General features: G+C 39.3%; 1 protein-coding gene across 1 annotated transcript in view; it reads left to right on the forward strand.

Moving 5' to 3' along the window:
• Positions 1-834: 834 nt before the first annotated feature.
• Positions 835-13098, forward strand: part of ALG13 (ALG13 UDP-N-acetylglucosaminyltransferase subunit) — a 61342-nt gene continuing 49078 nt past the window's right edge. Inside the window, 3 exon segments of the mRNA XM_030304936.1 lie at positions 835-965; positions 2026-2129; positions 3602-3740. Of these exon segments, the coding sequence (XP_030160796.1) occupies positions 885-965; positions 2026-2129; positions 3602-3740 (324 nt within the window). The 5' untranslated portion in view covers positions 835-884.

Consider the following 13098-nt stretch of genomic DNA (forward strand, 5'->3'; position numbering starts at 1 on the left):
GACCAGGCAGGGGAAAACACAAATACGAACTAAAGTGAGATTTTGAGTAGGAAACACAGAACTAACATTACAAGGAAATAAGGCGGACAACGATTTTAATACTGGTGGTACGAGTAAGGAGTCTTGAGAAATCAGCTCTAGGGTGTTTGACTACTTCAGTGTAATGGATCTGTGGTATTTATTCATGCTCCTGTATAACTTTACATTTCATCATAATTTAAATTTATCATAATTTTACATTTTAAAGGGCTCAATGGAGGAGTTCAATGAATTATAGATGTAGGTTCCAGGCCCTAGTGCCTCTATTTTACACACAATGCTTGCTAATGAAGGCAACTTCTTCGCCACTTCCCAGAGACCCTGTAGGGCTCTGGCTTCCTGAGAACCAGTTTGAAGAGCCTATGCTAATGATGAGTGATCTTGAAAAGGCACATTTTTTTTTTTCACATGCTCTCAACAGCCTTTAAATAAAATAAACCATCGTTCAAACGTCTACTGGCAAAACAGGGTAGCAAATAAAGAGTCCCAAACTCCTTTATTTGTAAAAGATTTGTAGTACCCAAACAATGACGCAAACACAGCGCCGGGGTATGAGGTTTCATCATTACCTTTCAACTACCATTTTGAAAAAAAGTAAATCTTTCAACCGCCCACCTTCCTATCGCGAGGGCCTGGTGACTTCACACACACCTTAAGTTTCTGGCGCGTAAGGCGTTCGTTACCCTTCGCCCCACCCCCGCCCGCCGGACCACACCCCCGGTTCCCACAGCCCTCTGGCGGCCAGGCCGACTTCCACCTCCCCCACCGAGCGCAGCCGCTGCGGCCCACGTGGCCTCCGCCACGTCACATCCGGCCCTTGCGATTCGGGCCTGGGAACCCGCGCGATGAAGTGCGTATTTGTTACTGTTGGGACCACGAGCTTTGACGACCTCATTGCGTGTGTCTCGGCGCACGACACTCTGCAAGTGAGTGGGGGAGGTGGGCGGGCCGGCGCGCCGCGGTTTCGCTTGCAGCTCGCCGCCCCTAGGCTTACCGCTAGCCTCGGTAACCTTGCCGGAACCGCAGCGCTCGGAAGGAACCCCCCACCCCCTACGGCTCGACCTCAGGTGCCACCGCCCCTTTTCTGGCCCCGCCCCGCGCATGCCTGACCCCACCCCCGCGCACGCCTGGCCCCGCCCCGCGCACGCCTGGCCCCTCCTCCGGCTCCCCCTCTCCTCAGCGTCCTCCACCTCCTCTTTCTCCTTCCCCGCCGGCTTCTCGGCCGCTCCTCCCCGTCGGTTCTCCGGCTCCTCCTTTTCCTGGCTTTAGCCTGCCGACTCTCCGCCTCCGCCTCTCTTTCCTCCGGCTTCGCCCCTCCTTCCCGCTGCTCCGCCTCTCTGAGTTGGTGTTCTTGGGCTCGGACTAGCTAGCCTGCCGTTGCTTCTCTGGCCCACTCCGGGTCGCGTGGTCGGCACCGCGCGCCTCACGAGCGCTGCCGGGTCCGGTCCGGTCCGCCTCGATCCGGCTGGACCCCCTCGGCGCGCCGTTCCCGCCCTGCCCCCGCCGCTCTCGGGTGAGCCCGCGTCTTGCCTTCTCCGCGGGCTTCCTCGCGGCCGGCGTCCTCCGGCGGCGTTGCGGCGGCTCCCCCGGCCTGGGGGTTCGCGCAGCTTCGGCCGCGAGGCGGATCGCAGGCGTTTCTTTGCCTCCCCGCTAGTTCTGGACGCCTTTCTCAGGGTCTCTCTTTGCTCTTTTGCTCGTGGCGTGGCCGGTCCTCTCAGGGCTCGGTGAGCTGGGTCGCTTAGATTTTCCCCTATCGCTTAGATATTCCCGCTAGGGCTTGTGAGGAACCTTCCCGGGGTCCGGTGAGGGGCGAAGCGTCGTTTTGGGAAAGCGAAACCGGCCGCGGGGTAGAATTATTTTGCGGTCCGCGCGTCCCGGTCTGAACACCGACTTTCAGGGGGTGGTGGTGGTTTTTTTTGTTTTTTTGTTTTTTTTCTCAAAATTAGCCTCTTTAAAAATCCCGCCTCCCCCCCTCCCTTTTTTCAGATAATCAAGAGCCTTGGCTACGACCGACTCGTTCTCCAGATAGGTAGAGGGAAGGTGGTACCCGAACCATTCCGTACTGAGTCCTTTGCTCTGGATGTTTACAGGTACAAGGATTCATTGAAAGAAGATCTTGAGAAAGCAGATCTTGTTATTAGTCACGCAGGTAAAGTGCCTTAGAATCCCGCGATTTGGGTTTTGGTAGTGAGAACAGAGAGTTGACTTTTTGTGAGGTAAACCCAAATCACTGCAGTACCTCACTGTAGTCGTGGTGGGTAGATTATTTCTTCGAATGTACCTATTGACATTATCGGAAAGAATTTATTGCGTCCGGGTGATAGAAGGATAGGAAACGAATCCCGTAGCGCAACTTTACCGTAAGAAACCCTAAACACGAGCCAAATGATTTACCCCCAACGTCCTGTGTAACGAGCGAGCGGTCAAACTTGAGATCAGTATTTGGGCTTAGATCTGCAGGAATGTTCAGCCAGCTTATTGGTTGGCTTGGCCCTGGAGAAATTGGCTTTGAAAGATTTTTTTTTTTTTTTAACATTTTAAGTGTCAGCGTGAAACGAATGTAGTCGATCTTCTTTAACCCACATACTGTGTAAATCATGGCCTGCTCTTCAAAGAACCTGATCTAGTTAGACTACCGGTACCTTCAGAAGAACGGCTTTTGGGGAGCATTGCAATTTCGATTGCAGGATAAGTGAGGAAGTTTTTTGGCTCTTACGAGGCCTAATGTGAAGAGAGAAGACTTCTTAGAAACAGGCCTTACTAACATATGGGTGGTGTAGGATAATAGTAAACAGCTCTTGGTGCTGGTCTCTGTGCTTTGTGTATATAAGCTGTAGAATTCTCCCAAACATACAAACTAAGTACTATTCCCATTTTACAGATGAAGAAGTAGAGGCACAGAGATTAACTGTAATCTGTCTAGTCCATAAGTAAGTCTGGTGTTAGTCTAGTCTATCTTCTACCCTAAAGTAGTTACCCAGAAAAGTTTTGTCTAGCTAACAGTCTCTTCGCTCCCGTTGAAAATCTCTAAACTATTTTAGGTATCAGAGTGGAATTGACCCAAATATTGTACATATGCACATGCATGGAGATTTATTCTTGATGTGTCGGGGATGGTACCTCACAGGCAGTCTCCTAAGGGTGGTCAAAGTTTTTCTTTTTGGTGCCTTTCACTGTTGAAGACTTGCTTTTTCCACTTGTGTTTGAGTAGAAGTGAGTAGAAGTGTGGTACAGTTTCATGAACAGTGTGTTGAACCTGAATTTTACTTGGATTCGAGACATGCCCAGGACATACTAATAGAGGGCAAGTGGCAAAACGCTGAATCGTAGATCGTGATATTGTTGGCAGTGATAAAAGATGTATTTTTCAAGTCCAGGTTATAACATACTACAAAAGCAACTGATAATTACATTTTTGTTATTTTGAGCATGTGATTGAACGGCGTGGTTTGTAGTTCTGCCAGCTAAGTTTTCATCTTCAGTTCTAACTAACGCTTGGTGTGGAGCACCTTACTTAACTTTTTTTAAAAAAAAAACTAACAATTTTGACTAATTTTTGTAGGTGCAGGAAGCTGTTTGGAGACTCTGGAAAACAGAAAGCCCCTTGTGGTGGTTATAAACGAAAAGTTGATGAACAATCATCAGCTGGAATTGGCAAAGCAGCTACACAAAGACGGGCATCTCTTCTACTGTACTTGCAGGTATACCAGAGACTGATAATTTGACCCCTTGCCTTAAATCCTCCCCTACTACTCTTACCCACCTACCTAACCTGTCTTTTCAACCTCTTACCTTTTCCCACTTACCAAGCATGCTTTGATTTCTCTCACCTGTAAAACCCTTATTTGTCTTCCACTGTGAGCGTGATCTCTGTGTTCTATTTCTTTCCGTATCTGTGCCTGTTCCATTGCATGTGAATGTGTGTGTGTGCATGTATGTAAGTTCATCTGGGTGCACAAGTCTCTGGGAATATAATTTTTGAGTTCGTTAGATTTTCATCATTCAAGGAAGGCGTTTGCATATTTTATAATTAAGGTTTTGCTTTTAGTAAATCCACTGGAATCCCTAAGTGAAATTGATTCATCCGTTAATAAAATTATACCTAATATGTCACAGGCATTACTTTTAAGTGCTGTGGATACAGTGGTAAACGGGAGATGAAGCCCCTGCTCTCATGGTACTTATGTTCTAGTACTGGGAGATAGTAAACAGTTCATAAATAAGTGATCAAGATAATTTCACATGGTGAAATGTGTTATGAAGAGAATTAGGCAAGCTGATACGATAACTGGAGTGAAGATTAATTAGAATAGTCAGGGAAGGCATGGATGGGTATCTGACATTTGAGCCAAGACCTGAATAACAAGAGGTAGTACGAAGCTCTAGAGGAAGAAAGAACAGCAGCAATTCCAAAGGCCCTAAGTTAGGAATAAGCAGGGCGTTTTGTTGTGTTTTAGGAATGGAGGGGAAGGTTGTTAAGTGTAGCAGGAGTATGGTGAGCAAGGAAGAAGATAGTATGAGACTGGGTGGGGAGAGCTCATGTAAGAGTACTGATTTTATTCTATGTGTAGTGAGAAGCCATTGAGGTATTTTAAGCCAGAGGAATTACTATGGTAAGGAGTATTATTTTCTAGAAGTATATTAAAATTCAACAAGAAATGATCAACATCACAGTAGAAGGACGAAGAAAATTGCTGATTTGTTTTCTAGTAATTCTTCTTGAGACACTAGAAGCTTGCCAAAGGGTCAGGTCAGTAATACCCAATTATTTGACTTTAAAAGCTATTCTAATTTGAAGTTTTTTGATGTTTTGAGAAGTAAAGACTTTATAGAAGTATTACAAAATAATGTATTTTTTATGTTATAATAAGTTGAAGTTTAAAGTGAAAAACCTTAGAAGAAACTGGCTAGAACGTAAGCATTTCTTTTGACTTCACTGCGTCTGTCTTTTACGCACTCAGTAAATTCTTGTTCATTAAATATTTATTGAGCACCTACTATGTTCCAGGCATTATTCTAGGTACTTGGTATACACTGGTGAACAAAACAGATGATACTTGTTCTCACTGAAAGGAGACAGTTTCATTGATTGTTTCAGGAATAGTTATTGGTGTCCTAATCCATACATGATGGAGGAGAGGGAACATCAGGGTGGCTGTGTAACCTAGAAGTCATTATTAAAAGTATTCAGAGTTGGGAGAAGCTAGATAATAAAAATCATGTAGGTTTCAGATAATGGGCATGGCTTTCCTTGGGTAGTTGAGATTGTTAGGGGTTGACCTCATTTTTTTAGAGAATAAATTCTTCCTAACTGGTTTATGCAAGTCAATTTTTCCAAACACTTTTGATAAGTATTTTTATTCTAGATGTTAAATCAGCTTTGATTTTTTTAAAAAAAATTTTTAATGTTTGTTTATTTTTGAGAGCGGGAGGGGGGTTGGGCAGAGAGAGAGGGAGACACAGAATCCAAAGCAGGCTACAGGCTCCAGGCTCCGAGCTGTCAGCACAGAGCCTGATGCGGTGCTCGAACTCACAAACTGCAATATCATGACCTGAGCCAAAGTTGGATGCTTAACCGACTGAGCCACCTAGGCGCCCCAAATCAGCTTTGATTTTTATGTCCATACATTTATATATTTTTTTAGTTTTTAAATCTTATTTTTGAGAGAGACAGACAGAGCATGAGTAGGGGAGGGGCAGAGAGAGAGGGAGACAGAATCTCAAGCAGGCTCCAGGCTCTGGGCCGACAGCATAGAGCCTTATGTGGGGCTCAAACTGACGGACAGTGAGATCATGACCTGAGCCGAAGTCGGAGGCTTAAAACCGATTGAGCCACCGAGGCGTCCCTGATTTTTATGTCTGTACGTTTAAAAGGAGAAAGCATTGATTTCAGAAACCTATCTGTATTCCTTAAGCTGAAAAGAAAGCTGTACAGGTCTCCAATTTGGTAATTTCTTACAGTTTTATAAGTCTTTTTTCTATATTTCCAGGAAGTCACAGACATGAATACTGTAAAAATCAATAATTGGTTGTATTTTCATTTTAGGTGTATTATTTAGTTCCCCGAATCTAGGCTGGGTGGTTGTATGTCTGTTCTAATTTAAGTGGCTGCTTTAATTAAGTTTCTGAAGTAGTACTTTTATGTCATGGTTTGGAATCTATTTCCAACATGCATGGTGATTGTACATTGCTTGATTATATATGGATTTATGATAGTAAATTACTGGAAAAAAATTTTATTTTGCAATCTTCATGCATGGTTTAGTAGTCTCCCCAGCTTATTCTTGTCTGGCAGCTGTTACTTTTTTTTCCGTTTATTCTGTTTTCATAAATTAATTTTGCTTCAGTTTATATCTGGCCAGTCCTGAGAATTATTCAAAAGCCATGTGACCACATCTTTTATGAAATAACATTTTTGTAATATTTCAGTTGACATGAGAAACATATCTGTTGAATTGGTATTGACAGGTAGCGTAGTGTTCCTGATATTGCTTTTATCTTTGCATGTAGAGTTGACCCTTGAACAACACAGCTTTGAACGACATGGGTCCACTTAATACGTGGATTTTTTGCAGTCAGAACTGTAAATGCATTTTCTCTTCCTTACGATTGTCATAATAACATTTGCTCTGGTTTATGTAATTGTTAATACAGAATGTAATATGTACAAAATGTGTTAATTGACTGTGTTACCACTAAGGCTTCTGCTCAACAGTAGGCTATTAGTAGTGAAGGTTTGGGGGAGTCTCAAGTTGTACATGGATTTTGAACGGTGCAGGAGGTGGGTTTCTTCCTCTAACTCCATGTTGTTCAAGGGTCCACTAGATAACCTATAGGAAAATTTTACATTAAAATTCACATACACAGTTTGAGAAGCATCACAGTATTCTTGGAAGTTAGAATCAGTCATCAAGTGGGCAGCAGATGAATTATGGCATTTTCTCCCTTGTTACCTAATATTTTTCTTCTTTTGTTTTAGCACGCTTCCTGGGCTGTTACAGTCAATGGACTTATCAACACTGAAATGTTTTCCTCCTGGCCAGCCAGAAAAATTTTCTGCATTTTTGGATAAAGTTGTTGGATTACAAAAATAAACACTAAACTCTGAACACTTTAAAAACACCCCCCAAATTCAACCTATGGAATGTGGTTAAATCAAATTAAATATAAATTTGCAGAATAATATAAATTAATAAACTTCTACATCTATAGAATGTATAGAAAATTTTATGGTGTGAATGTTAGCATTTGGGTCCAAATCCTCATCGCAATTTAGTAAATTCAGTAGATTTTTACTTAATCTTTTTATTTTAGTAAAGTATTTAGTGAGCATTTACAGGTTTTATCTTAAAATTCCCAGTTGATTTAGAATCATGAAAAAAATGAGTTAAATCTGAAAACTTTGACAAGAACTTCAAACGTAGTTATTGGTTTGGTGGTCCTAGAATAAAAAATGAAGCAGTAACCAATTTGTAAAGACATTTGAGAGTTAGCGTCTTTACCTTTATAATTTAAGGAAGAAAACTTTAAAAAAAAAGAAAAACAAAAATGAGTTCTCTTCTGTGAAATATACAGTTTAATAATTATCTTAAAAAGGTGATCAAGATTAAATATCAAGTCAGTTGATCTATGGTACTTGGAGAAACTACTTTCAGTGGAGTGGATATAGTCCCTTCTAAAATCTAAATAGGAAATGACAAAATAACCTTGTTCAGTATCAAAGCTTTATTGGTTTGAAAAGAGTAAATCAAAGGACTTAGGCCAATAGGACTTGCTGTTATTTTCTAAGGGCCCTTCTCACAGTGGTATTGAAGCATTTATTGTAACAACATAGAGCAATTTATAACTCAGTGTACTTATAGGTTTTACAAGCGAATATATGATCTGATGTACATAATGGGCTAAATACATGGCTTTTAGGTTCATGTAGCTCAGGATCGATACATTATGAAATTCTGATGGGAGTAAGTAGTCTTGAGTCCTGTAAAATAAACTGGATTATCTGTAAGTGTTCATAGTTTTCTGGGAGAAGTGTTAGATCTACTTCATAAAAACAGCATATGCTATAAAGACATACTTTCTATAACGTTATTACAATATATTGACTGTTCTAAACATTTTACTTGGGATGCTCTACTTAATGTTTTTGTAGATTTATTTTCCTGATTGTTTTACTTAGGCTAATATTAAAATAAATTCTTACTAATAGTAGAAGGTGGTGGCTGAGAAATACTCTGGGTAGCAGGAGGAAGCCAACTTGGATTAAAATTTTGCTGAGAATAATCTAAAAAGTGAGTAATCTACATCTGCATAGTTGAGAATTCACAGCACCATAATAGTTATATATTGATATACTGATATTACAGGAATAATAATTATATATTGATCTTACACTAATATCACAGGAGAGGCCCTTTTCAAATACACGGTGAGGATTTGGCTTTTCTGGGCTCTTTTATAAATGTGCTTCTCTAATTTGAGAAAAATTATGGCTTAAAATGTATTTTGATCACTGAGTCTGGCTATTTTATGTCATGAACCATAGAGAATTCTAAACAAAGGGTCTACTCAAACATCAGACAACTGTAAAGTAATATGGCACTCCAAAGCCTCTGTTTTCTTTCCCACAAGAATATATAACTCAGATTCCATTATTTCATTTAGCAGAGGCTTAACCCTATGGTGTTATTTGTGTGTAGTGATCTCCCTTGACTGTATACCTTTGTGAAATTTAATATCCGTTGTTCGGCTTAAAAATCAAAAGGTATCTCAGAGTCATTTTGATTTGACAGGAATTCTTGAAGTCATCTAGTCCAATCCCATCATTTCTCAGATGAGGAAGGCCAGAGGTTACAACTTGTCTAAAATAACAGCCTTTGACAGAGCTGCCGCTAGAAGCAGCTTTTTGACTCCTGGTCTTGTGCTCGGCCATAAGAATATATGTTGTAAGCTGTTTGATTCTTTATAGTTGTTTGCCTAGTGTTTAGTTACTTTAATCCCTTCCAAGGAGAGTTTTGTTCATTTATTAGAAGTTTATTTTAGTAGGAATTTCACACTTAATTGCGTTTCTCTTTGGGGTATAATCTTACCTTGGACTTAGAAAACTGATTTCTGAGTTTGGAATGTAGCAAACTACCATGGGTAGGATTGATACCAGATTGAATGAAGACTTTAAGACAAAGAATTGTAGGTTCTTGGAGTTGGAATAGAATATTAAGCATACGTACTACAAACTTTTTATAGATGAGGGAAGAGGCTTCAGATAAATTAATTGCCCGTTTACCTATTATTGGTCCTTATGAAAAAATTAATGGTAATCAAGATTCTATTTGGAATGTTTGCTTTGAAATTCGTTTCGTTTCATTACCTGGCGGGCTTCAGGTTCTTGAAATCAGTGGAAAATTGGAATGTCGTTTTATATTTAATAGTTTTCTGTTAATGGTATTTAGATTTCTAGAGTAACAGTTTTCCGTTAGAGGTATTTAGATTTCTAGGGATGGGGAAGCAAAAGAAAGTTCAGTATTTTGAGAAACTCGTATCATGGATAGGTTCAGAAGTAGACAAGTAATGGTAGGAAGTTGCTGTTGTTAGATGAAAAGTGATGTGACGTTATAGGACGACCCTGGGAAGTAAGGAGTATTGATGGCTGCTTATTATGATTTGGGAGGAAAGACAGCTGGAAGGATTTGGTGGTGGGTAAGACAGCACAACTGATGGACTTGATCTGAGATTCTGGAACATTTAAAGGTATAGTTGACTCTAGAACAATGTGGGCATTAGTGCAAGACCCTTTGTGCAGTTGGAAATTTACATGTAAATAATTTTGAGTCCCAAAAGACTTGACTAATAGCCTACTGTTGACTGGATGCCTTACTGATAACATAAATCATCGATTAACCCATGTTTTGTACATTATGTGTATTACGTACTATATTAACGTGAAGTAAGCTAGAGATAAAATGTAAAGAAAATTAAGGAAACTACATTTACCATACTGTACTGTATTGGAGAAATCTGAATATAGGTAGACCTGCACAGTTCAAATCCATGTTGTTCCAGGGTCAGCTAGTCATTATCTGAAAATACTGTCAAGTGTGTGATTTTAGACACTTTGGAACACTACTTTGCTTTCAAAGGTAAATCATGTAGATAAAAAGCATAGTATGAAAGTGTGTACCACCACTTTGATAGTTTGAGAAAGAGTTTTCCAAGACTAAAGAAAGTCAAGAATGACTTGTAGGTATTTTTCGTGGCCCTTTATGGTATAAGCACTAATCTCATTTGTTCAAAGTATAAAATTTTTGGAGATGACCCAAAATCTGCATACAGTCTTAAGAAATGAGATGTATGGGCAGGCCTTTTGAAACTGATTTGGCGGAAACATTTGGAATGGGTGGTCCAGATAGTTGTGTGGTAATCTGTTTTCTGCTGTATAATTAATACTATATTTTTGTGGGGGCGTGGGGAAAGAAATAATAATAGTTAACCCCTGTTGTGTGATTAGTATGTATCAGGTACTATTTTAAGCCGTTTACAGATACGAGGTCACTTAATCTTTACAATGACTCTCTGAAATAGTTATTCTCCCATTTTGGGAATGAGGAACTGAGCTCAGGATAACGCAGAAAGGAAGTTTTATGCCACTGAAGTGTCTGATGGACTGGGAATTTTAATTAGAATGGTGATTTCCATTGTATTTCCATCATTTATGGTGAGAGGGTAGAATATTTGAAGTCACAGGATTGTTCTAAGGAATTTTGATTGTATGATAACCACAGGTATATCACCTTTTTTAGTTTTTACATCATTATTTAAAAGCATACTGATGTGGAGAAATTCTCCCAGGTGATTGCAAGTTACTGGCTCTTTTGTTTTCTCTAAATACTTGTTTTAGGTTCTATTTTTGGTCCTTTTCTCTTTGTATGTTTTTGGTATTTTCATCACTCCCAGAGCTACTGTTGATGTTCCTATTTATATCCCCCCAACTCTGATTTGGGGTCCTGAATGGTACTTCCAGTTGCCTGTAGGTCTGTTAATTCTCTAAGCACAGTAAGCTTCATGTGTCCCAAACTAAAATTCTATTCCTTTCATCCTTCTGAGATCCTTGCCCATATTGATGGTGTTACCATTTAGTACTCCAGGCTTATTATCTCCAACCCTTTATATCTGATTGATCACCAGGTTCTCTTACTTAGCTTTACTTCCTAAATAGCTCGAGCCCATTTATTTATTGGCTCATTTAGTATTTTAACATAAATGCATGATAAGAATCTACTTTTTGCACTTAAGATGTGACTCCTGCTCTGGAGGAACTCTTCAACAGTCTAGTTGAGGAGGAAGTGTCTTACTTATTCTCAAATCCTTGCCTGAAGCACAGGCTTTCCATGAATGATAAATGCACTTTCTCTCATGGTCTTGATTAGGAAACACTGTAATCTTGCACACATTCATTTCGTACAGTCTATCTAGGATGTCTGGTTCATAAGAAAGATGTGGTCATCACATTGTATGAAGTTTGTAGGATCAGATATTTACAGGAATGGCATCTAAAACAGTAGTGCTGATCTGTGTAATATTCTAATGGTATTTAAGGATCTGTCAAATAATGGTACCAATTGGGAATTTTTGGTAAAGGGTGATGTTAAAAATCAAGAGGTTTATTAAAAGAAGTAGCTATGGTGTGTTCCAGTAAAAGATTACTTTGAGATTTAGGACAACTACCAAACATTTAATTCCTTGTTAAATGGTTAACTCTTTACATGATTATTGTAGCACAGTCTTTATATTGAATAGTTCTTTAAATTCTCACAATTTTTGTAGGTGGCCAGACAGCAGGTGAGCAAACCTAGCTTGCTTCAAATAGAAATGAAGAATATATGCTTATTGACTTTGATCTTGAGTCTTGAAAAATATTTCTGGGTCTTTTAGACCATTAAATACCACCTATTTTGGTATTTCTCTCCTAGCTCTTTATTGTGTTTATGAATTTTTACTACATCCTAGCCAAAATTGTTTTGATTGACGTGATCATTTACAACTATTGCTTTTTTTTCTACTGACACTTATACACATCTTGCCATTAATTTCAGGGAGTTCTTACAGGTACCTTGAAGGTTCCAGGTTAAGAATCCCCAGACTGAGGCCAACTTCTGTATTTTCATTTGTTGTTCATTAGTGTTCTGGTGATAACTACCAGACTCCTTTTTAATGGAGCCCTCTGATTAAATACAGTAAGCTTAATAATTCCGTTTTATGACATATCAGTTATAAACTTATCAAGTTTAACACCTACCAAACACATTTCGAAACTACTTTTAATATTCTGTTAACTCTGTACATAACCCATAATGTCTTGTGTAGCACTGTTTCTAATTGGTAAAAGGAACTAAATGGATTTTTTCATTTGTAGTAATTATTTTAGGATCTGCTAGATTAGGCTATTTGGTGAAACAATACAGTATTATTGTACCTTATTTACTGTTACGTGTGCTTTTAACATTTGTTTGTTCAACTCTGATAGTCACTGTTGGAATGATGTGTGTGTGAGACCCTATACTGCATCATTTTACTGTTCATTTCTCCTTCTTACAGAACCTATTGGTTGTTTCTCTATTTCCAGTGTGAAGTGGGTGGATAATACACTCCCCAAATTTAGGAGTGAAAAACATTCTTAAGTCCTGGGCCTAAGTAATTTTCTGGATTTCAATTTTCCCATTTGTGAATTCGTAAAACTAACTTCCTTCATAGGTGATTTATAAGACCTAAAACCAATTGTGTGCATGTTTGAAAATAAAAAATGTCATTGAAATAATACATTTTCTCGGTTAGAGTTTTTGTTTTAAGAAGTAGGAATGGACTTAGATTTCCTTGAAATTCACAGTATATACTCGTAAGTGTTACAGAAAGCAAAGTCCTCACTGAATTTCATCTTTGGATTCTAGTCAGTCTCTAGATGGAGTTCTAGTTAGAGAATAAAAGATTATTTAGAGATTTAAGTAAGTGCATCAAAACAAGTGTGTTCTGGTCTTTATTCTCCATGTTGGTAGACTGTTAAGACAC

The sequence above is a fragment of the Lynx canadensis genome, chromosome X (genome assembly GCF_007474595.2).
Source record: "Lynx canadensis isolate LIC74 chromosome X, mLynCan4.pri.v2, whole genome shotgun sequence".
Classification (NCBI taxonomy): Eukaryota; Metazoa; Chordata; class Mammalia; order Carnivora; family Felidae; genus Lynx; species Lynx canadensis.